This window comes from Erpetoichthys calabaricus, chromosome 9 (assembly GCF_900747795.2).
Source record: "Erpetoichthys calabaricus chromosome 9, fErpCal1.3, whole genome shotgun sequence".
Lineage (NCBI taxonomy): Eukaryota > Metazoa > Chordata > Cladistia > Polypteriformes > Polypteridae > Erpetoichthys > Erpetoichthys calabaricus.
Window position 1 is genome coordinate 108,778,390 of NC_041402.2, and position 26,450 is coordinate 108,804,839.

The 26,450-nt window shown below is 40.0% G+C and overlaps 1 protein-coding gene across 1 annotated transcript in view; it reads left to right on the plus strand.

Moving 5' to 3' along the window:
* The window catches only part of slc7a9 (solute carrier family 7 member 9), a 294,481-nt gene that overhangs the window by 113,825 nt on the left and 154,206 nt on the right, over positions 1-26,450 (plus strand). Inside the window, exon 3 of the mRNA XM_028810064.2 lies at positions 20,935-21,082. Within this exon, the coding sequence (XP_028665897.1) occupies positions 20,935-21,082 (148 nt within the window). The remainder of the gene's footprint in view (positions 1-20,934; positions 21,083-26,450) is intronic.

Genomic DNA, 26,450 nt, shown 5'->3' on the forward strand with positions numbered 1-26,450 from the left:
GCCATGTTATAGTGTGAATTCTATGCACAGCTTTATACATGAGGCCCCTGGTGAACTTTTAGAACTAGGCATACATCCAATTTAACCTAGCAAAATGCAAAGAGGTACACATGGGGAAAAGGAATATCAATTATAGATAGAAGATTGGAGAAATTGTCATACAGTAATCAACCGCTAAAAAGGGTTAAGGGGGTATATGTTGCTGTAATATTTCATTGACTAAGCTATGTAGAGATTAAAAAGTCAAATAAAATATTACGTTATATCATGATTACATCTTGCCTGAAGAAGGGGCCTGAGTTGCCTTGAAAGCTTGCATATTGTAGTTATCCAATAAAAGGAGTCATTTTGCTTTACTTTTCACTACATCATGAAAACTTTAAATTTAAGTCACAGGGCATTGTTCTCAAACTATATAATGCACTAGTAAGACTTAATCTGGGGTGATATGTGCAGTTCTGGACACTATGGTACAAGAAAGACATAGCAGCACTTGAAGCTGTGTAGAGGAGTGTGATACTCCATTTTTTCTGCATACCTGGCAGTGGTTCAACTTAGGGCATCAAATAGTCATACTGACGATAAACTAGAACAAGTGAACGGCACACAGACAAGATGTTACAAAAATAGACTGTTCTTTATTTTAAAAGCCAAACGATTTAAAAATATCATCGTTAGATGATTTTCGGTCTGTTTTCAGAGAATTCTATAACACTGAATCAGCTCTTCTGAGAGTGACAAATGATTTGCAGTCTGCAGTTAATTCAGGAAAATATGCTATTTTGATTGTTTGGATCTTAGTGTAGCTTTTGATACAGTTGAGCAGATATCTTCATTGATCTTCTTGAACAAAAAGTGGGAATTAAGGATATGGCCCTTGGGTAGTTTTCAGCTGAAAAGTAGGATATATACTGTTAAGTTGGTGACATATTGTCCTCTGTAGCTTCTGTTACATGTGGTATTCCACAAGGATCAATTCTGGGACTTGTTCTTTTTTCTTAGTACATGTTGCCATTTTGTAGGATCCTAAGAAACTATAACATTGATTATCACTGCTATGCAGATGAATCCCAAATCTATCTTCCTTTAAAATCTGGTGACAAGGCATCAATAACTTCCCTTTTTTCACTACCTTGAGCATATTACATTTTCTCCAGCTAAATGAATCCAAGGCAGATGTTATCCTTTTTGGTCTTTTCAAATCTACCAATATAATTAAAATAATCTGAGACCATTGACTTCACATATTAGATCACATGTAAGAAATCTAGGTCTGATTTTGACACCATACTTAAATTTGACAAACAGATAAATGCTGTTGTAAAGAGCTGCTTTTTTCAACTTAGGGCTATTATTAAAGTCAATCCTTTTTAGTCATGTAATGACTTGCAAAAGCTGATTCATGCTTTTGTTTCCTCACTCCTGGATTACTGCAGTTCATTTTTTACTGGTCTCTCTCAATTGCCTTTGTCTCAGCTCCAGTTGGTTCTGAATGTGGCTGCAAGGGTGTTGACGGGCACCAAAAAAAAGAGAGCATACCTCACCTATTCTGGCTTCCCTGCACTGGCTTCCAGTACAATATAGGGTGAATTTTACAATTATTTGTGTACTGAATGGGTCTGCTTCGTCATACTGTATATTGCTGATCTTCTTACCCATATCTACTATCCAGAGCTCTCAGGTACTCGGATCAGTTATTAATATGAATTCCACTCACACGTCAGAAACTAATGGGTGACCGTACTTTCACAATAGTAGCCCTGAGGCTTTGGAACATTCCGCCTTATGAAATTTCAGCTTTTCCCTCAATTTATAGATTTAAATCTAAGCAGAAAATTTATTTTTATTCACTGTCTTTTGGTGCAGCGTAAGGGCTTATTCTTAAGATGTGTTTAGACTTATGTACAAATGCTATGTATACTGTAGCTTTTTAGTTATTTACTCATTTGTTTGTATTTATATTGTTTTGTTTTTTTCTGTGAACTGTATTTTTTACTGAATATTTGTTTTTCTTTGTTTTAAAGCACTTTGCTATATAAAATACAATAGGAAGCACATACATTTTTTTTTACCTCCTCTTTGCTTGATCAGCTGCTGGCATGCTGCTGCTGCTGCCATGCCGTGTGATCTGCATCTCACGCAGTGCTTCAAACATTTAAAAGCCTGTACAGCAGCTGTCCTACTCTTTGTCCTTTATTTCTGGCCCCGGGCATGGTTAAATCTGTTGGCACAAAGTCTCATCTCGTGGGGCGTGAGTTCATGATATTTTTTAGTTTATAATTTAAAAATGGAATAAGAATCTGAAAATCTAACATCACATTAAAGTTCGATAAATTCTGAAAAGAATGATACCAAACATATATATGTAGGTTTTAAAATAATCCCGATTTAAAGCGTGTCAAATAATGTGACATAAAAACATCACATAAAATTGTTGCACTTTTAGGCTTAGGATTTTATATATACTGTATATATAGACTAGATGTACAAAAACATTTAAAATCCTCATAAAAAATAAAACCATTTAAATAATTAAAACCAACCATATACAAGCAAAAATCTGAGGTAGATAGATTTTTCTTCCTTGCTGCTCTGTAATCGGAAACCTAGTTAATCTTTGATCTCTTTGTACACCTGTCCCCAGACCTTTTCTAGGTCTTTTTATACAGGTGGATGGATTTGTCTTTTAAAGAGACAACAGCCACCTTATTCTCAAACCTTGTGTTGCTATTTTTCTATCCATATTTATCCCTCCTATGTAAGGAATATCTTATGTGATGCTTACTTTGATTTAGTCAATGAAATGGCAAAAATCAACAAAGTTGAAATTAGATACTTATTCGTAGATGTTTTGCAGCAGTTTATTTGTCTCTCTTATTCACTACTAGCTACTTCTTTGCTTGCACACACCTACTTATTCGCACAGCTTATACAAACCCGTTAAGCATTCTTAACAATATGAAACAATAACTATTCTACAAGGTAAGCATTGATTTGCATTATTAGAATTGATAATTTATTTAAAATAGAATCTACAGTTTGTCCCAGCCCTGGCACAAATGAGTTACACTATATTGGACCATTTTAATTTTCACTTTTTTAAGATAAGACAGACTTCTATGGTTAAACTGCAGATGAATATTGTCCAGCTCAATGCAGGGACTGGTAATGCTTTTGGGCACTTTACAATATCTTGATCATATTAGATGAATTTTGAATGAATTTGCTTAGACACAAATCTGATAAATAGATATTGGTATATTGAAATTTCATGTTTATTAACACTAGAATTACCAGAGCCTACGAAAAAACTCGTATATCCGGCCCACCTTAAATCGCTTCTTAAAACCTTTCTCACCTCTCCGCCAGCATCTTTTGTCATCTAAATGTACTGATAAAGACAAGCTGCCAGCAGCCGGCTATTTCATCCCCCCAACGACTTAATAATAATACATTTTATTTATATAGCGCCTTTCCCATGCTCAAGGCACTTACAGAATAAATAAAGAACGGCAGAATATACAGTATATAGCATTGTACAAATCGGATAAATAAACAAAGAAGATTAAGACAGTAAATTCTGAAAAAAAAACAGACAACATAATTGATGGTCTCGCACACACATACAGGTTACATGAGCATCTTAACAGAGAAGTAAACTGAGAGAAAGGTAATAAAGTCAAGTAGAGCTAAAAGCCTTCCTGAACAGATGAGTTTTGAGTTGTTTTTAAAAGAATTCATGGAGTCAGCTGACCTGATTAATTTTGGTAGGTCATTCCAGAATCTGGGCGCTATACAGCTGAAGGCCCTGTCACCCATGGAGTGTAGATTAGTGACGGGCACAATAAGATTACCAGAATCAGAGGACCTTAGTGGGCGGGCAGGCACATAGTGATGGAGAAGGTCACTGATGTAGTTTGGCGCGAGGTTATTTAAAGCTTTGTAGGTTATTAGTAGGATTTTATATTCGATTCTGTAGGACACAGGGAGCCAGTGAAGGCGGAGCAGGATGGGTGTGATGTGCTCGCTGCTGCTGACTCGAGTAAGGACTCTTGCAGCTGAGTTTTGAATAAGCTGGAGCTGTGATATAAGATTAGAAGGGGCACCTGCCAGTAGGGAATTACAATAATCGATGCGGGATGTGATAAAAGCATGGACAAGTTTCTCAGCATTAGAAAAGGAGAGGAAGGAGCGAACACGGGATATGTTACGGAGGTGAAAGTAAGAAAGTTTCTTAATGTGATTTATGTGGGCGGAATAAGTGAGGGAGGAGTCAAAAATGACACCAAGATTTTTTACAGTAGAGGCAGGTCTGATGAGATCACTGCCAAGATGGACTGGGAAGGAGCTCATTTTATTAAGTTGCATTTTAGTCCCAATTTGCAGGAGTTCAGTTTTATTGCAATTTAATTTTAAAGAGTTCTGCTCCATCCAGGTTTTAATTTCACTAAGGCAGGTTGTGAGCTGAGAAAGCTCTGATGAAGTTCCACTTTTAACATTGAAGTAGAGCTGAGTATCATCTGCATAAAAATGATAACCCAATCCATAACTACGGATAATATGGCCAAGGGGAAGCATATAAATACAGAAAAGCAGAGGACCGAGGACAGAGCCCTGAGGGACTCCTTGTGTGACTGGCGCTGAGCTGGATCTACTGTTGCCAAGACTAACAAACTCTTGCCTATCAGTCAGATAGGACTTGAACCACTGGAGGGCAGTGCCAGAGATACCCAGCATGTTCTCCATTCTGAACAGTAGGATGTCATGTCTGACAGTGTCAAATGCTGCACTGAGGTCTAACAGAATTAATATGCTGGTTTGTCCAGAGTCTGCTGCCATAAGCAAATCATTGGTTACCCGTAGCAGAGCAGTTTCACAGCTGTGCCGCGCCCTGAAACCAGACTGAAAGGGTTCCATCAAATTATTAGAGGTTAGGTAATTGGTGAGTTGGGAAGCTACAACACGCTCAAGAACTTTTGACAGGAAAGGTAAGTGGGAAATAGGCCGGAAATTGTTAAGATTGTCAGCATCAAGGCCAGACTTTTTTAACGTTGGTGTTACAGAAGCAATTTTAAAAGTGAGCGGCACAGAGCCAGTGTCAAGGGATGAGTTTATTATTGTTGTAACAGTCGGGATTATGGCATGAAGGCAGGATTTAAGTAGTGTGGTGGGGATGGGGTCCAGTACACAAGTAGTCGGCCTCATCTTATAAAGCAGGTCATTAACAAACACAGATGTGACTGGTGAGAACTTAGAGAAGGAGCTGGATGGAGTGGGAAAACAGGGAGAGATATAAACAGATGATGTATTTATGTTGGTTGAATTATTTAGATCTTTAATTTTGTTACGGAAAAAGTGGAGGAATTCCTCACAGACTTCAGTAGAAGAGGTAGTTGGACCAGATGCGGGTTCGAGTAGTTTATTAACTACAGAGAACAAAACCCTTGGGTTATCATGGCTACTTTCTATTATTCTGCCATAATGGGTGTTCTTGGCAGAAGTTAGTGCTTCTCTGTAAGCTCTTTGGTGGTCAGAGAAAGCCTGGATGTGCACGGTGAGGCCAGTCTTACGTGACATTCTCTCAAGGCGTCGGCCAGCTGCTTTCATAGATCGCAATTCTGAGTTATACCAAGGAGCTGAACGTTTAAAGGAAACCTCCTTATGTTTTAAAGGAGCTGTTTTATCTAATGCTGAGTGAAGGGCTGTGTTATAGTGGTGAACAAAACTATCTAGTGTTGATGGAATAGGTGCAGACAGTAAAAGATCAGAAATGGATCCAGAAAGGATAGAGGGACAGATATTTTTAAGGTTTCTGTAAGAAATTTGTCGTTTACAGGTAAGAGGTGGGAGAGGTAATGAGACAGTGAAAAATACTTCTTTATGGTCAGAGAGTCCCAAATCAGTGCTGTAAATGTTGGCAACAGATAGTCCAGAAGTGCAGATCAAGTCCAATATATGACCGCCACAATGGGTTGGAAAATCAACATGTTGTGTCAAGTCAAAACAGTCCAGTAAGGACAGGAATTCATTTCTCAGTTTAGATGTGGGGGTGTCAATATGGATGTTGAAATCACCAAGAAGGATAATTCTCTGAGAGTAAGAGCTTAGGTGGGTCAAAAGTTCAATCAGATCGGATAAGAAGGATGCATTGTATTTTGGGGGACGATAAAGAACAATGAGTGAGACAGGACCTGATTCCGTTGTTAGTTTAAGAGCCAGGCACTCAAAAGACAATGGGCAGTCAATTGGGATTCTTTTAACGTTTAAGTCTTCTCTGATAATTACTGCCAGCCCGCCGCCATGTCTTGAGCTGCGAGGCTCTGAGTGGAAAGTGAAACCAATTGGAGTCGCCTCTGTGAGAGACGCAAATTCGTTTGGTTTTTGCCAAGTCTCCGTTAGACACAGAATATCAAGTTTGGTGTCAGTGATGAGTTCTGACAACACCAATGCTTTGCCATTAAGAGACCTCGAGTTAAACAGTGCAATATTACATAATGAGGCTTCTTTCTGCACAGAGCCGCAATCAGGGTTTATTCCCACATAATGCAAATTTGGCACACTGACAATTCTATTTCCAGGGTCATGAGAAGGACGGCGTATTCCTGAGCAAATGCTGCCGGTGGTCTTTTCATTCGCAGCCCGGCGGTGGCGGTGACCTGACCCGCGATGTATATATTTCGGGCGCTGCAAAATACCGGCGTCCTTTAGGATGTTGTAGTCAGACCATTTGCTCTGGACAAACTGTTTAATAAGAAGGAGTTTGTCATGAGAGTATTTTAGCATGATGCTGAGTAATACTTATCTGAATAGCAGTGGAGAAGCAGCACAGCAGAGTGGAACCGGTAGGACAGGCGGGTGTGGTAGCGTAGGTGAGCAGCCATAGCAATCAGCAGAAAGCATAGCAAGAGGAGGTAGCAGGAGTTGGAGGTTCCAATACACAGTCACAAAATGTAACGCTTAGTAATTTCAGGCGTGATTGCCCCGGAGCCAAAAGCCAGGTTAATAAGAACATCAGATCAGTTCCCAGTCGTATAGTACTATAAGATGAAACGGGAGCAGATCAGCAAAGCGAATTAAATATAATCACGGAGACAGATCATCCCGAGGTCCTAGATTGCCAGGCACAAAGAAATGCTTGAAGGTTCTCGTCCCGTGATCCACAGACTCAGCTATTCCCAGTCAAAGTAGAGTCCATAAAATCTGTAAATATAAGCCAAATCCATACAATTCGAGTCAGCTGTATCCACGAACTATACGTACAATAAAAGAAATAAAACAAACGTAAGAAAGTGTAGAATTAGGCGAATTTTGTGAGAAGTGTTGTTTACAGGGAGGAGCGGCAACAACATGCGTGCGCCAGCGTCCCCTCACCAGTAGAAGTAGACTTAGAACGTAAACAGGCTTTTCCCAGCTCTTGCCTTGATTGATTACCTGGGAGTGAAGTGGAGTTTTAGAGTAGAAATAATAAGATTGTTATTTGAAACACACGCATTTCATATGTGTTGCATTTCTACAGTAATCTGTGTAAACACATTGTTAAAACAGAAACGTGTTATATATTCTAGTAGCAATTGACAAAATGTAGGCATAAACTATATAATGTATGAAGCCTGAAGTCCAAATATCAAAGAAACACTTTCACAAAAGGTACAAAAAAAAGCCACCGCCAAATAAACCCGCCTTAGTTTGAGACATTGATATGAATTAACTATCACTGCTTCCGTGGCGCAACAGTATCAGTCGCTGACTGGGAATCAGAAGGTCATGAGTTTGATCCTGCACAACTCCCATTTGAGAAGTGTTCTTATTTTCACTATTTTAGAATAAAAAGATACATTTGATTTCAGTCTGTAACAGCTGGTGTAATTTATGATACAGTGGAACCTCTAGATACGAGTTTAATTCGTTCCAGCACTGAGCTTGTATAGCGAATTTCTCGTATCTAGAACAAACTTCCTCATTGAAAATAATGGAAATCCAGTTAATCCGTTCTGCACCCCAAATATATTAACATAAAAATCAATTTTCCTAACAAATAACACTGATAAATTATATATACTGTAGTCTACCTTTAATAAATAGCACTGGTAAATAATATAACTGATTATTAAAAGAATCAAAACAGGTGTCCAAAGTGCAGTAGAGCATTCAATAAATCTTTAAATAAATAATCCTTAAAACAGTTGTGAACTGGAGGTTTAAAATACACAAGAATAACAATCCTTTAACACGAGGTTAAAACGTCAAAAGGATGCCGTCTTTAAAAAACAGATGACAATCCCCGGTGCTTCTTCTCTGTTAGCGTCTCACCTGCGGGCTCTGCAACAGGCGAGACACTCTTAATGCAGCTGACCTTCTCTACAACGTCCTGCTTCAGCTGTTTGGCTCGCCTGTTCAAATCATTGTTCAGCTACACGCGAGCCTGCACTCACTCACTCACTCGCCTGCCTGCCTGCCTGCCTGCGTGCGTGCGTGCGCTCTCTCTCTTTCTTTTCTTTTACTTTTTCTCCCCCTTAACCGGCTCGCACTTCTCTATATATGCGGGGAGGACATGGCAGCTGCAGCCCATCAGCCACAGGAACAATCATGGATGTGGGCAGTTTCCCACCTGTGCACTTACGTGAGAAACGCAGACACCGCAGATCGCGGCTCGCAACTGCTACCACGCCCCCTCGCTAAGCCGGCTCGTGGCTCGTTACGCGAGCCAATGCTCGTATTTAGATCTGAATTTTTCGCTCATACTTTCCTCGTATTTTGAATTTCTCGTATACAGAGGTGATCGTATCTCGAGGTTCCACTGTATTTGTAAAGGTTACCTTTATTTTTTTAAAATTCACTTTTCATTGTCTCAGTCGCGTTCAGGATCCATCCCTACCGCCCCCCACCTGACACTGCTGTTTTTACATAAAGACGCGCTATAGTTCTGCAGTGTATCACGATACATACGACCGCGTGTTTTTTTCCCCCAGTATTGCCAGTCCCCATGTGTTGCTGTATGCTGTTTCTTTTGTACTCCAGGACATGCAGAGGAAAGCATAGTAAAGAGCAGTAACTTCAGCGCTATATGCAATCATCAGACACTCCCCATCTGATGCTGCTTTCACATAAAGACGCGCTAAAGCCCTGCAGTGTACTTGTGGCTGCATTGTCGTACCAATGCTTGCGAACTGAAGTGTCTGCATGCACTTTTCGTGGCATTATACGTGTATTTTTTGAGCATGCCCATGTAGCTCAAACACAGGAACATATGTTAATGTAAAAGTATAACAAAACAAGTGCACTTTTATTCAAGACTATAACCGAAGAAAAAAGAAAGCTAGTTATAGTAGGCGGTTGATATGACAGCTTGCATGGTGGAATGCTAAGAACTGCTGATTTCCATTCTGTGCTATATAAGTTAACATTTGAATCTGATGATTGCATATAGCGCTGTCTTGTTTAGTGTGCGCAAGAACATGCAGGTGGCCAGTTGCTGAGTGCTACAACGCACATTTTAAAAAAGAAAGAGACAAATATATGTGACGTTTTGAAGAAATCATTTTATGACGCGAATAGTACCAATCAGAAAACATCGTCGAAGTAATGCAATATTATTTGAAAACGAACAGCGTCAGGTTGGGTGTGAAGTTATACTGGCGCTGTTTGAGTCAGATCAGAAGCTGAATAAGCTGAAAAAGCTTCTGTTCTGACTCTAAGTAAAAAAGCATGAATTAATCAACAGAAATAACCGCGATTGACATTTTAAAGTTAACGATTTACAGTGCATACCAATTTATAAATTCAATGTCCGTTTGAGGAAAAAAAAAACATTTTCTTCAAAGCTGGGAATCGAACTTACTGTGGCACAGTAAGGCAGTGGTGCTCCAAGTCAGCAAACCGTCCTTATAACTTATTTTTTTTCAAGATCCATAACACACAGACAGACAGAGCACTGCGTAATACAGAGACAGACAGGCAGAGATATACAAACAAACAGGGAAGGCACATGTACTGAAAGAAAAAGCACTGAATAAGCTCACCCGCTCTAACATCACCCCTCCCCCCGATCTGACTCTCTAAGTAACAGCGCAAGTACAGACACAAATCAAGTGCATGTGTGTACTGTATAATATTAACAAAAGAGCAGCTTACTACTGAAAATGGCAAATATAGGAGTGAGTGGGGATCGAACCAGTACTCTTGATCACACTTGGTGATATCGATCGCGGTTATTTCTGTTGATTAATTCATGCTTTTTTACTTAGAGTCAGAACAGGAGCTTGTTCAGCTTATTCAGCTTCTGATCTGACTCAAACAGTGCCAGTATAACTTCACACCCAACCTGACGCTGTTCGTTTTCAAATAATATTGCATTACTTCGACGATGTTTTCTGATTGGTACTATTCGCGTCATAAAATGATTTCTTCAAAACGTCACATATATTTGTCTCTTTCTTTTTTAAAATGTGCATTGTAGCACTCAGCAACTGGCCACCTGCATGTTCTTGCGCACACTAAACAAGACAGCGCTATATGCAATCATCAGATTCAAATGTTAAGTTCTATAGCACAGAATGGAAATCAGCAGTTCTTAGCATTCCACCATGCAAGCTGTCATATCAACCGCCTACTGTAACTTGCTTTCTTTTTTCTTCGGTTATAGTCTTGAATAAAAGTGCACTTGTTTTGTTATACTTTTACATCAACATATGTTCCTGTGTTTGAGCTACATGGTCATGCTCAAAAAATACACGTATAATGCCACGAAAAGTGCATGCAGACACTTCAGTTCGCAAGCATTGGTACGACAATGCAGTCACCAGTACACTGCAGAGCTTTAGCGCGTCTTTATGTGAAAACAGCATCAGATGGGGAGTGTCTGATGATTGCATATAGCGCTGAAGTTACTGCTCTTTACTATGCTTTCCTCTGCATGTCCTGGAGTACAAAAGAAACAGCATACAGCAACATGTGGGGACTGGCAATATTGGGGGAAAAAAACACACGGTCGTATGTATCGTGATACACTGCAGAACTATAGCGCGTCTTTATGTAAAAACAGCAGTGTCAGGTGGGGGGCGGTAGGGATGGATCCTGAACGCGACTGAGACAATGAAAAGTGAATTTTAAAAAAATAAAGCTAACCTTTACAAATATCATAAATTACACCAGCTGTTACAGACTGAAATCAAATGTATCTTTTTATTCTAAAATAGTGAAAATAAGAACACTTCTCAAATGGGAGTTGTGCAGGATCGAACTCATGACCTTCTGATTCCCAGTCAGCGACTGATACTGTTACGCCACATAAGCAGTGATAGTTAATTTATAGCAATGTCTCACACTAAGAGGGGTTTTTTTGGCGGTGGCTTTTTTTTGTACCTTTTGTGAAAGTGTTTCTTTGATATTTGGACTTCAGGCTTCATACATTATATAGTTTATGCCTACATTTTGTCAATTGCTACTAGAATATATAACACGTTTCTGTTTTAACAATGTGTTTACACAGATTACTGTAGAAATGCAACACATATGAAATGCGTGTGTTTCAAATAACAATCTTATTATTTCTACTCTAAAACTCCACTTCACTCCCAGGTAATCAATCAAGGCAAGAGCTGGGAAAAGCCTGTTTACGTTCTAAGTCGTTGGGGGGATGGAATAGACGGCTGCTGGCAGCTTGTCTTTATCAGTACATTTAGATGACAAAAGACGCTGGCGGAGAGGTGAGAAAGGTTTTAAGAAGCGATTTAAGGTGGGCCGGATATACGAGTTTTTTCGTAGGCTCTGGTAATTCTAGTGTTAAAAGAATCAGACATCTAAAAATGTGTTCAGCCATTAATGATGTGAGTACCTCTGATTTGCCAATACACTCACATTTAGGAAACTGGTGGATACAACATTCATTTGCTGTTTAGAGCAGTTTGTCACTGGTAAAGCTATTTGATAGAGAAGGATTATGAAATTGAATGCCGTAATGGCCGTTTTTCGCAATTACTATATCACAGCAACTGTAATCATAACTGTAAAAGCGCTTAATAATAAATGATTATTTGTGAAGCCCTAATGTGTATGTTTGTGTGTGTATGTGTATGTATGCATTTTTTTACATTTATATGGCATGAGACAATAACATTTTGCTACAATTCAGATTGAGATTCAGGTTTCATAATTCAATATTGCCACAATGTGAAATCTTCATAAGAGAAATGTACTGTATGTTTAGTGATAAACATTCATAAATCAGAAAATTACAAAATAAATTCAAATCAATATGCAAATACGTAACATTTAAAGTATGTTTTTATAAGCTTTTTCTTTTGTATAAATAAAAAACATTTTTAAATACTGTAACTTACACTGAGCTGGAAATAATAAGGCACACACTTAAGCCCAAGAATGGGTGTAAAAGATTTTACTCTGAAAAGGTAGCCTCTACCTACTGTTAACAACCATGGCAAACACCTAATAAAATAGCAGAAATCAACTGGTAACTACCCATGGCTATGCTTGCTCCCAGCAGTCTTCCATTGGCAAACACAGACTCTCTCTCTCTCTCATATATATAGACACACACTCTGTATATATGACATAATCTATATATATAATTCACTAAGCCGCCGACAAGTAGCCACCCATGGAAAGCACGCCGGAAGGGGCGAGGATTCACTAAGCCGACAACAAGTAAGACGCCCATGGCGCACGCAGGAAGGAGCCACGCCCACCAACTCTAAGACCATTGGATACCACGACAACTCGCAGAGGCACGCCCAACAACTCGGATGTGACGACTCGGAAAAAACGCCGTCATTTATGTTCGTCTGTGCTACAGTACACATGCACCACGTTGACTTTTTGGTTACGACGCACGACCGCATGCACCATAGCAAACTGTTTTACACGCTACATACAGCAATTCGCATCCGCGACAAACATGCGTCTTCTTAGATGGTTCTGCAGGAACACGGAAGACGTTTCCCCGCCCACCAACACTCCTTTTTCCCCAGCCCGCATCTACCCTCGCTCTCTAGGCATTCACACTGCCTGCTTATGTGCCCGGACGCAAAAACTCACCGACCACCCAGTTAGTCCCTTTCGTCTGTGCTAGGAGTCCACATGCACCTCTGAGCCACGTTGACTTTTCATTATTCTTTTCGGTTACGACACCCGACCGCGTCTACCATCGAAACCATGGGAAAGGAACAACAAAGCCCTGCCCAGAAACTCTACCCCTCCTCCCACGTGATCGGGAACGCACCTCAGAGCACTGCCCGCCAACTCGAACAGCTCATCAAACACATACTCACTTTGGTCTGTGCTGCTGTCCAAATCCAGCTGTGAGCCACGTTGACTGTTCTTTTGCCCTCAACAACTCACCACATAAGGACGCCCTGTCTCTCGAGGCATTCACACTGCCGGAAGACAACCATGGAATACGCAGAAAATAGCCATGTCAGTCAACACAGATCAGACACCCAGGCAAACAACACTGAATAATCAATAGCTGCAACTACTTTGCCCGCCCTAACTCCTCACCTGAGTCGGTTTCGTCTGTGTTCAGCAGTGTTTCCCAAACTCGGTCCAGGTGAACCCCTGTGGATGCAGGGTTTTGTTCCAACCAGGTTCCTAATCATTAATGCCGGTGAAACTCATCAGGGATAAGTTGGTTTTTCAAACGCAGCCATGTAGCAGATTAGTCTAGCATGATGTAATAATCCGAGATGAATGCGCGCCCCCGCGCTGAGTGAAAAGACAATGTACTGTATATTGAGTCTAGAAAATATGATCAAGTCTTTGATAGGCTGCAACAAAATGATGAAAGAATGGGTGCATTTTTTTCACACAAGCTGGGTGGGTGGGTGTTAGTTAGTTAGTTAGTTAATTAGTTACTCGAAGGATTTCAAGATTTAATATGCACAAGCGGTAACACTGCAAAAGCAGCCCAAACCAGAAAAGACGGCTGGCAAAAAGTGGCCGACAAATTAAACGCGTGTGCATTGTATTTACTGAAAGCAGCGTTACGGATTTTGCAAATGTTCATTTTTTTTCCCTCTGCTTAAAAAACATTAAAAAAGCGGTGTGATTATGCGGCATATACTACGCCACGGGTTGGTATGCAGCATGTAAAACAGTTTGTTTGTCGCGGATAATTTGCCTTTTACTTTAACACGAAGACAATTTCCTGTTAGATTTGCCTTTGCGATGACAATTAATAAGGCACAGGGCCAAACTTTCAAAAACATGTGCATGTATCTGCCAAAACCAGTTTTCAGTCATGGACAGTTGTATGTTACTCTCTTCAGAGTTCCAGCTTTTCATTCACTTACTGGTATGCCTGCAGGAACACATACAGGCGCTTGCGAGAGACAGCGAGCACTGGACGCATAAGAATAATAATACTTCATTACATTGATATACCAGTGTTTTCAGTATTCAAAGCGCTATCCACACTGGGAGAAACCGGGAAGCGAACCCAAAATCTTCCACAGTCTTCTTACTGCAAAGCAGCAACACTACCACTGCGCTACAAGGCAGTTAAAGAATGCACCGGGCTCGATTTTGTTTTCACTTCTGTTTACAGCGATCGGATCGTAGCGTGCATTATTGCAATGTTACTTTCCTTGGTGGCTTATTACATTACGGATGTTTCACATGTTAATTTTTTCCCTGTGCTTAACACTAGAATTACCAGAGCCTACGAAAAAACTCGTATATCCGGCCCACCTTAAATCGCTTCTTAAAACCTTTCTCACCTCTCCGCCAGCGTCTTTTGTCATCTAAATGTACTGATAAAGACAAGCTGCCAGCAGCCGGCTATTCCATCCCCCCAACGACTTAGAACGTAAACAGGCTTTTCCCAGCTCTTGCCTTGATTGATTACCTGGGAGTGAAGTGGAGTTTTAGAGTAGAAATAATAAGATTGTTATTTGAAACACACGCATTTCATATGTGTTGCATTTCTACAGTAATCTGTGTAAACACATTGTTAAAACAGAAACGTGTTATATATTCTAGTAGCAATTGACAAAATGTAGGCATAAACTATATAATGTATGAAGCCTGAAGTCCAAATATCAAAGAAACACTTTCACAAAAGGTACAAAAAAAGCCACCGCCAATAAAACCCGCCTTAGTGTGAGACATTGATATGAATTAACTATCACTGCTTCCGTGGTGCAACAGTATCAATCGCTGACTGGGAATCAGAAGGTCATGAGTTCAATCCTGCACAACTCCCATTTGAGAAGTGTTCTTATTTTCACTATTTTAGAATAAAAAGATACATTTGATTTCAGTCTGTAACAGCTGGTGTAATTTATGATATTTGTAAAGGTTAGCTTTATTTTTTTAAAATTCACTTTTCATTGTCTCAGTCGCGTTCAGGATCCATCCCTACCGCCCCCCACCTGACACTGCTGTTTTTACATAAAGACGCGCTATAGTTCTGCAGTGTATCACGATACATACGACCGCGTGTTTTTTTCCCCCAATATTGCCAGTCCCCACATGTTGCTGTATGCTGTTTCTTTTGTACTCCGGGACATGCAGAGGAAAGCATAGTAAAGAGCAGTAACTTCAGCGTTATATTCAATCATCAGACACTCCCCATCTGATGCTGTTTTCACATAAAGACGCGCTAAAGCCCTGCAGTGTACTTGTGACTGCATTGTTGTACCAATGCTTGCGAACTGAAGTGTCTGCATGCACTTTTCGTGGCATTATACGTGTATTTTTTGAGCATGCCCATGTAGCTCAAACACAGGAACATATGTTGATGTAAAAGTATAACAAAACAAGTGCACTTTTATTCAAGACTATAACCGAAGAAAAAAGAAAGCAAGTTACAGTAGGCGGTTGATATGACAGCTTGCATGGTGGAATGCTAAGAACTGCTGATTTCCATTCTGTGCTATATAACTTAACATTTGAATCTGATGATTGCATATAGCGCCGTCTTGTTTAGTGTGCGCAAGAACATGCAGGTGGCCAGTTGCTGAGTGCTACAACACACATTTTAAAAAAAGAAAGAGACAAATATATGTGACGTTTTGAAGAAATCATTTTATGACGCGAATAGTACCAATCAGAAAACATCGTCGAAGTAATGCAATATTATTTGAAAACGAACAGCGTCAGGTTGGGTGTGAAGTTATACTGGCGCTGTTTGAGTCAGATCAGAAGCTGAATAAGCTGAAAAAGCTCCTGTTCTGACTCTAAGTAAAAAAGCATGAATTAATCAACAGAAATAACCGCGATTGACATTTTAAAGTTAATGATTTACAGTGCATACCAATTTATAAATTTAATGTCCGTTTGAGGAAAAAAAAAACACTTTCTTCAAAGCTGGGAATCGAACTCGCGTCTCTGTGGCACAGTAAGGCAGTGGTGCTCCAAGTCAGCAAACCATCCTTATAACTTATTTTTTTTCAAGATCCATAACACACAGACAGACAGAGCACTGCGTAATACAGAGACAGACAGGCAGAGATATACAAACAAACAGGGAAGGCACATGTACTGAAAGAAAAAGCACTGAATAAGCTCACCCGCTCTAACATCACCCCTCCCCCTGATCTGACTCTCTAAGTAACAGCGCAAGTACAGACGCAAATCAAGTGCATGTGTGTACTGTATAATATTAACAAAAGAGCAGCTTACTACTGAAAACGGCAAATATAGGAGTGAGTGGGGATCGAACCAGTACTCTTGATCACACTTGGTGATATCGATCGCGGTTATTTCTGTTGATTAATTCATGCTTTTTTACTTAGAGTCAGAACAGGAGCTTGTTCAGCTTATTCAGCTTCTGATCTGACTCAAACAGTGCCAGTATAACTTCACACCCAACCTGACGCTGTTCGTTTTCAAATAATATTGCATTACTTCGACGATGTTTTCTGATTGGTACTATTCGCGTCATAAAATGATTTCTTCAAAACGTCACATATATTTGTCTCTTTCTTTTTTTAAAATGTGCGTTGTAGCACTCAGCAACTGGCCACATGCATGTTCTTGCGCACACTAAATCAGACAGCGCTATATGCAATCATCAGATTCAAATGTTAAGTTATATAGCACAGAATGGAAATCAGCAGTTCTTAGCATTCCACCACACAAGCTGTCATATCAACCGCCTACTGTAACTTGCTTTCTTTTTTCTTCGGTTATAGTCTTGAATAAAAGTGCACTTGTTTTGTTATACTTTTACATCAACATATGTTCCTGTGTTTGAGCTACATGGGCATGCTCAAAAAATACACGTATAATGCCACGAAAAGTGCATGCAGACACTTCAGTTCGCAAGCATTGGTACGACAATGCAGTCACAAGTACACTGCAGGGCTTTAGCGCGTCTTTATGTAAAAACAGCAGTATCAGATGGTGAGTGTCTGATGATTGCATATAGCGCTGAAGTTACTGCTCTTTACTATGCTTTCCTCTGCATGTCCTGGAGTACAAAAGAAACAGCATACAGCAACATGTGGGGACTGGCAATATTGGGGGAAAAAAAACACACGGTCGTATGTATCGTGATACACTGCAGAACTATAGCGCGTCTTTATGTAAAAACAGCAGTGTCAGGTGGGGGGCGGTAGGGATGGATCCTGAACGCGACTGAGACAATGAAAAGTGAATTTTAAAAAAATAAAGCTAACCTTTACAAATATCATAAATTACACCAGCTGTTACAGACTGAAATCAAATGTATCTTTTTATTCTAAAATAGTGAAAATAAGAACACTTCTCAAATGGGAGTTGTGCAGGATCGAACTCATGACCTTCTGATTCCCAGTCAGCGACTGATACTGTTACGCCACAGAAGCAGTGATAGTTAATTCATATTAATGTCTCACACTAAGGCGGGTTTTTTTGGCGGTGGCTTTTTTTTGTACCTTTTGTGAAAGTGTTTCTTTGATATTTGGACTTCAGGCTTCATACATTATATAGTTTATGCCTACATTTTGTCAATTGCTACTAGAATATATAACACGTTTCTGTTTTAACAATGTGTTTACACAGATTACTGTAGAAATGCAACACATATGAAATGCGTGTGTTTCAAATAACAATCTTATTATTTCTACTCTAAAACTCCACTTCACTCCCAGGTAATCAATCAAGGCAAGAGCTGGGAAAAGCCTGTTTACGTTCTAAGTCGTTGGGGGGATGGAATAGCCGGCTGCTGGCAGCTTGTCTTTATCAGTACATTTAGATGACAAAAGACGCTGGCGGAGAGGTGAGAAAGGTTTTAAGAAGCGATTTAAGGTGGGCCGGATATACGAGTTTTTTCGTAGGCTCTGGTAATTCTAGTGTTAAAAGACATTAAAAAAGTGTTTCTCAACTGTAACTCCAGAACAACTCAGTACGCAAGCTATATTAAGCGTCAACAACGAAGACTCGCTACACCTTAATGAACAAGTGCTGAAACTTATCCCTACCGACGAAGTAACTTTCACCAGCATGGCCTCCATCGTCACAGACTATCCCGCTTTCAGTCACGGACAATTGTATGTTGCTCTCTCCGGAGGTCCATCTTTTCATTCACTCACAGTGGTATCCACAAACCCACCCCATTTGGTCAACTGTGTCATTCAGGAAGTGTTCACCCATACATAATTATGCGGCGTATGCTACACCGCGGGTTGGCTAGCGGGTCATACGCTCGCACTGATTACGTCCCTGCCCTTTGTACACACCCCCCTCCACCCCTCCGGTTCTACCATGGTCGGGTAACTTAGTGGATTATATATAGAAAAGCAGCCAAAACCACAAACAACAATGAAAAGTCTACATGACTCACAGGTGTATGTGGACTGTGCAAAGAGGAAAACGACTCAGGTGATGAGTTGGGGGTGGGCACATGAGCAGGCAGTGCATACTGAACAAGAAATCAGCAGACTAGCATGACGGAGGGGGCGGAATGGGCGTTCTTCCCCTCTCCTCCCATTCCGCCCGAGCGCCATCCACCCCGATCCCTTGCTCTGGGAGGAGAAGGTGCGACGGCGGTCCGCCAGTTTTCAGTCACGGACAATTGTATGTTGGTTCATTCCGTGCATTGTTACAGTGTTACTTTTCTTGGTGATTTATTACATTACCGATTTTTCAAATGTTAATTTTCTCCCTGTGCTTAAAAATCATTAAAAAAGCGGCCTGATTATGCGGCGTATGGTACGCCGCGGGTTGGCTAGTTACTCTATAAAATAATATATGCACCATAAAATGATCCTGTTTGCTTTAATCACCACTAAATACAAGTCTTGAGCACTAGTTCTCACATCCATGGTTCATGAAAGCTGCAATATGTGCAGGTTTCTTCCCCCTGTAGCAATTCAGTGCATGTTCATGTGAGCTGTTGTAATATAGTGGTTAAGTTTGTGCTTTGCCAGCTTCAGTAGAAGTCAATTTAAAAACAAGCTTGTAAGTGCAGTGATGCATCTGTGAAGCAATGTTGCGATTCCTTATACTCATCTGAGGATATGTCTCATTACATTAGATAGATAGATAGATAGATAGATAGATAGATAGATAGATAGATAGATAGATAGATAGATAGATAGATAGATACTTTATTAATCCCAAGGGGAAATTCACATACTCCAGCAGCAGCATACCGACAAAAAACAATATTAAATTAAATAATGTTAACAATGCAGATATACAGACAGACAATAACTTTAAATAATGTTAACGTTTACCCCCCCCCCGGGTGGAATTGAAGAGTCGCATAGTGTGGGGGAGGAACGATCTCCTCAGTCTGTCAGTGGAGCAGGAAAGTGAGAGCAGTCTGTCGCTGAAGCTGCTCCTCTGTCTGGAGATGATACTGTTCAGTGGATGCAGTGGACTCTCCATGATTGACAGGAGCCTGCTCAGCGCCCGTCGCTCTTCCACGGATGTTAAACTGTCCAGCTCCGTGCCTACAATAGAGCCTACCTTCCTCATCAGTTTGTCCAGGCGTGAGGCGTCCCTCTTCTTTATGGTGCTGCCCCAGCACACCACTGTGTAGAAGAGGGCGCTCGCCACGACCGTCTGATAGAACATCTGCAGCATCTTATTGCAGATGTTGAAGGACGCCAGCCTTCTAAGGAAGTATAATCAGCTTAAGTGCGTGTATGTATAAATGAAACACTTACCCTGCAGTCCAATCCCCGTTTCATATATGATGTCTATATTGTGCACCAACATTTTATATCATTGTGCAGGCAGTTCTGCCTAAGTGCACACTTTTGCCTTTGTGTTTCGTTTCATGTGGAAATGTCACAGAGTGCATGACACAACACCATATTTCACATTGGCAGTATTTTGTGTTGCATGATTCAATAGAACAAAATTTTGTCTCATACCTAATATATAACTTGAAACCACAAGTTACAGACTTTGGGGGGTTGGGGGACAAAAACTTCCTAATTTACCCTCTATCTGTTGTTTCAGTATGGGTAAATTCATGGCTGTTTCTAAATATTTTCAGGCTACTCACAGAATTTTCTGTGTTATAGCCTGAGCCTTATATGATTGGTTAACTTGGGTAATCTACATAAGACCGTAGTGTGCTTGATTCGGAAGTGCTGTGCCCTTGATCAGATAACTTGCAGAGGCTGACGACTCCTAGCAATCATTCTAGTTCTTGACATAGACAATTTCTGGATACTGTATTTTACCCATAAATTGCTGAGGTAAAACAAGCTAGTAAAGTGGATATCATTCGTGTCATCTTTTAAGAAGCAGTACATTGATTTTTAGGGATTAGAAAAGCTGGCAAGATAAGCAGAAAGAATTAATTTCACTGTTCTTTAAACTTTAATTTGCTCTTATAGTGTTTTTCCAGTTTGTTTGGCCTTATCAGTAGTTTATAAGGATTAGAAAGGCTGGTTCTAGCTTATCAGTTAAGCAGGCAGAAAACATTTGACTGTTCTTTAAACTTTAATTTGCTCTTATGATGTTTTTTTTTCCTGTTAGGTCAGCCTCATCAGTGGTATTTGCATGATTGTTGGAACAATGATTGGCTCAGGAATTTTCATTTCACCCAAAGCAGTGCTTTTCCATACAGGAGCAGTTGGTCCTTGTATAGGCGTCTGGGTTTTATGCGGAATTGTGTCTACTTTAGGTATGTAAAATTATGCCTTTTACATTCCTAATCTAAATAGCTTAATGTTGGCCTGTTTGGGATCAAGGATAATGATTATTTCTTTTATGTAGATAACATCATTTCCATTTTCTTATAATATTTTAGAATGGCCAAGAGGAGGAGGTGACCAGGTAGCCTAGATCAGCAAACTATGACTTTATTGTTATAAATGAATGTGGAGTCCAGAATTTTATTTTTTCCAGCATGGTGTCAACTGGAATTTTTGTTTTACCATCTTATTTTCTCAACTAGTCGTACTCATTTTATATATTGGACTATTGCATATATGTATGTGTATATATGTTAGCAGAAATTTATAGTTTCAAGATTTTGTTTATGTATAACCTTTAAGATTCATATATGTTTCATGTTTTGTGTAAGTGTGCTTCAAAATATATCCACCTCTCTTTATTTTTTCAACGCTCTTAATCTAAAACAGACTCATGCAGAGCCATTGCTTATCCCGACAGTAGCAGGTGCAATTGGGTTCTAGTTCATAATGTAAATGTAGTAAATATGGTTAATCATGCTAAGCCTATGCACAATAATGTATGCCATTTAAGAATAAGCTGAATTGAATTTAATGTTCTTGACTAAAGCTGTCCATATAGGGTATATGAAGCTGTAACTATGTCTAACAGATAGTGTCTGTAAAATGTGTTAAAAACAATTCATGTATGTTTAGATTTTGTGATTTTGTAAATCTACTTTAAAGGTTTATTAAAGAACTCAAGCCTGACATTTCAAGAGTTAACAAAAGGGAGGGTGCTGATTTGCCTAAAAATAAATTCAATCTAAGAAAACGGAGACAGCCTGTAGCAGTGAAGTACTGGGAAACTTTTAATCAAAGCCAAGAGGGCATTCTGGCAATAGTGAACTATTCTGTTAACAAGAGGACATTCGTCAAAAAGCTTGTGGTGCCTCAGGTATGCCACAGAAATGAGGCATTCCCCCATTACAGGCAACAACAACTGATGGAAACCTTAATTTTGCTTTTTCAATGAGCTTATTTCTATTTAGACACCTCCCATACATCCTTCACCTATACTAAAATGTATTGTTGGTTTTTTAATATATATTTTGAATGAGTATAAAGTTAACCTGTCAGACTCCAGTTACAGAGGTTAGTATTTGTCTTTAATTGATAGTGCTCTGTCTGGACGTATGCTGGTATAACTTGCCCAGGTGGAAAGAGTGGAGATACTAATGTGTCTTTTTCACTGACACATAAAAAAAACAACTTCAGTAGCACAATAATGTGAATGTGTGCAACATAGATTAGATTAGATCATCAAGAGGTAGCAAGTTCGATTCTAGGTTCTTCGTATATTTACTGTTTTGAGTAGTGAGCTGCTGTTATTGTTACTATTATACAATAAAACATATATTTGATTTGAGTCTGTAACAGCTGGTGTAAATTTATGGTACAGTACTTTTAAAGGTTAGTGTTTTTTTTTAAATTCATTTTTATTCTCTCAGTCATGTTCATACTCCCCCCAATCTGACACTGCTGTTTTCAAATAAAGATGTGCTATAACACAGGTGAACTCAGATAAGGATGAGGGTTCTACATCAGAGAAAAGGAACAGAAGCCCCCTCTGCAAGAAACGTCCACTCACACATAAGAACAACTCAGCTGCACCAGCCATAAAGGTGAAAGATGGCACAGTTTGGATGCAGCAACAGGTTGGCCGTCATCCTGCCAGAGAATCTGCCATACGCATGTCCTTCAACGAAACATCAGGGCTTAACGTAAGGGCCAAGGTATCGTGCAAAGTTCTGTTTACGATTACGTTTCTTGATGGTCTTTATGTGATAAACGTTTATATGTTACTTATATAAACGCCACATCAAATGTTGTTTACCTATATTTATTTACTTATCTTCCTACAGTGTGAAGTCACAAGTAGACTGCAATGTTTCCTCTGTTTGAGCGCCATAGGCATGCTGACACAGTACATGTGCAATGCCATCTGTTACAAAAAGTGCAACGGCAGCTTCCACCTGCAGCTATAGACTTTTCAGTATGCGAGCAACTCTCAACGCTAGTGTTTAAATATGGCAGTGGATGTGCCCAAAAATAGAAGTCTTACTGCATTCTCAGTACCATTGCTCGTGTACTGAAAGGTCAGCATGGCACTGCCAGATCTAAACACTAGCGTGGAGAGTTGCTTGGGCACTGAAGTGTCTATAGCTGTAGGTGGAAGCTGCCTTCACACTTTTTGTAACTGATCTTTTCTTGACTAGGGTGTGGCATTGCACATGTACTTTATCAGCATGCCTTTGTCGATCAAACACAGGAAGCTCTGCAGTCTACTTGTGACTTTATGCTGTAGAAAGATAAGTAAATAAATATAGTATAGTCTCGATTATCCAAGGTAATGTGGACTGAGGCCACCTCAGATAATCAAAAACTCAGATACAGAAGGCTTATGTGCGAATATAAATTTCGACAAAAATAAGATATTTCCATGCTTTGCCACTGTACGACATACATATAATTACTGTGACAGTAGAGGGCGCTGTCGCTCCTCAAACCCCACAGACAAACGTCCAGGACACCAAGTAAAAGTACTAGAATATTTTTAATTCCTTTTCTTTTCGATGTTGCGCCATAGTAGACACCACAATCACCCCAATAAACAATAAATCAATAATCACAATCCAATAAATCAATCCTCCTCTCCTCCCAGCAGCTCCATCACACCACCTCCCAACTTCGGCTCACTTGCTGGGTCTCCCATAGTCCTTTATATAGTCATTAACCCGGATGTGATTTAATAGCACTTCCGGGTCAGATGAACACTTGCATTTTTCTTCAGCCCGGAAGTACTTCTGTTCTTCTGTCCCCGTTACTTGGGAGTACTTCCGGGCTATAGAGAAAATAAAAATCCCTGCGTCTCCCTGCAGCGTCACGCAATGGCACCCACGGCATCCAGCAGGGCTGTGAAGCCAAACTCCATCTCCCATGGTGCCCTGCGGGAATCCGGGGCACTTCCATGCTGCAGGGAAGACGCCATCTAGTGCCTTGGATGTGTCGGCTGGGATGAGTTGATGGCCGTCCATCACATTACATATATTTAAACAAGCAGTTCCCACTTCTTTTCTCTAATATCCCATAGGCGGTAACATAATATCCATTTGCACGGTATCCTTCTACAGTTTAAACAAGTAAATATTAAATTAAAAACCTGATAAAATAACTAAAAATTAATTACACTTTATTTATATCTGGTTTAAAATTGTGGCGATCTAACTTCTTTCATACTCACTTTTAAAATTTTTCTTCTAAACTTCTCCAAAAAAGTCTCTGATCATCATTTGTTTAGCTGCTTTTCCTCACTTCTTTGCCGCTGCATTCTGTAGGCACCTCAGCAACATAAGATTCCTGTTGTTCGACATACCAGAGAGCTGTCTCGAAAGTATGTAGACCCTGCGTATGTGATATATTTTCTACAACTTCTGTACACTTTTCATCCTCCCCATCATCACTTTCATCTTTTCCTTCATTCAATAATTTCATTATCATGCCATCAGTAATTTCCTGCTCTTCATCATCATTCATCCAATCTTCAATATCGTTTGAAGTGAGTGCTCCGATAAGGAAGGGTTATGACTAATTCCAAAAGCTTAGCAGTTTCACCTTCATTCGTCATCACCTTCTGGGTGGTTTCATTTTGGGAGCACAATATATTTTTTCAGCATTTATTTAGAGTGGGTGGTTTTACATTGTCCCATGCTTCCAACAACCAGTAAATAACATATTTTATGTTTATTTTTTAACAATCTCAGTAACAATTTTGCCATTATCAAGGTCTTCAGGGAGATTTTTTAAAAGTTGCCATCTGTAGTTTCATTTCAAAGTCTCCAGTACACCTTGATCTAGGGGCTGAATAAGTGATGTGACATTAGGAGACAAAAAAGAGCCTTGATGTCACCAAAAACTAGTTCACTTTTGTCTGGGTGGGATGGAGCATTGTCTAGTATTAGAAGTGCTTTATGTGGAAGCATTTTCTCGTTCAAAAAATGTTTTATGCTAGGAACAAAGTCTTCATTAAACTATTTTTTAAACAAAATTGAATCCAACCATGCGCTTGTTTGAGATAGATAGATAGATAGATAGATAGATAGATAGATAGATAGATAGATAGATAGATAGATAGATAGATAGATAGATAGATAGATAGATAGATAGATAGATAGATAGATAGATAGATAGATAGATAGATAGATAGATAGATAGATACTTTATTAATCCCAAGGGGAAATTCACATACTCCAGCAGCACCTTACTGATACAAAAAACAGTATTAAATTAAAGATTGATAATAATGCAGGTAAAAACAGACAATAACTTTATATAATGTTAACGTTTACACCCCCCCCATAACCCCCCCCCCCCCCCGGGTGGAATTGAAGAGTTGCATAGTTTGGGGGAGGAACGATCTTCTCAGTCTGTCAGTGGAGCAGGACAGTGACAGCAGTCTGTCGCTGAAGCTGCTCTTCTGTCTAGAGATGACACTGTTTAGTGGATATCTAAATTTAAAATCTTTAGATATTTAATATCTAAATTTAGTCGATATCTATATTTACCGTAGATACTTGCGTATTAGTTGATCTCGCAGAGAAGTTGAGTGTATTTTTAAGCCGAAAATTACAAAATTTGTTATGACCCGCATATAAGTCGAGGGTAAAACTTGACAGCTATCAGAGATAGAGGGCGACAATCAGCTGTTAATGGTGACAAAACTCACTGTCACGTCACAGGCATTCCCTCTGTGCTTGGAGGAATGCTAGAGTCGTTGACTCGGCAACTAATCCTTGCGTGTGCGTGAGTTGCGAAATGTAAACAAATGTAAACAAAGGCAAGATGGCATCGACATGTCACAAGGGAGCGAAGCGAGTGCAGAAAAGAAAACACTCGGCAGACGATGTTTTGCACATTATCGCTGAGTCGGACTCTGATTTTTCAGAATCGGATTTTATTGACAGTGATCAGGAATCGAGCAAGAGAGTGAGAAGCCGGCCTCAGCTGATTGGACACCAGCCGATGCCGCACCAGCTGATCGGCTGCCAGCTGAACGCATTCGCGCAGCTGATGCACCTACGGCAAGGTTCGCGTGGGAGGATTACCCAGACATTGATCTGTGGGAGCCGAACTGGCTACCGGACTTCACAAGACAGCTTGGCTTGCTGCTGGACACGGCAGATCACCCGCTGCTGGACTACTTCAGGCTGCTCTCTCCTGATGCTGCTTTTCAGCTACTGTCAGACGAGACAAACATGTAGGCAGAGAAATTTTTTGAATCGCGGGCTGCGCTTGCATTGCATTGATAGCGTGCGTTGC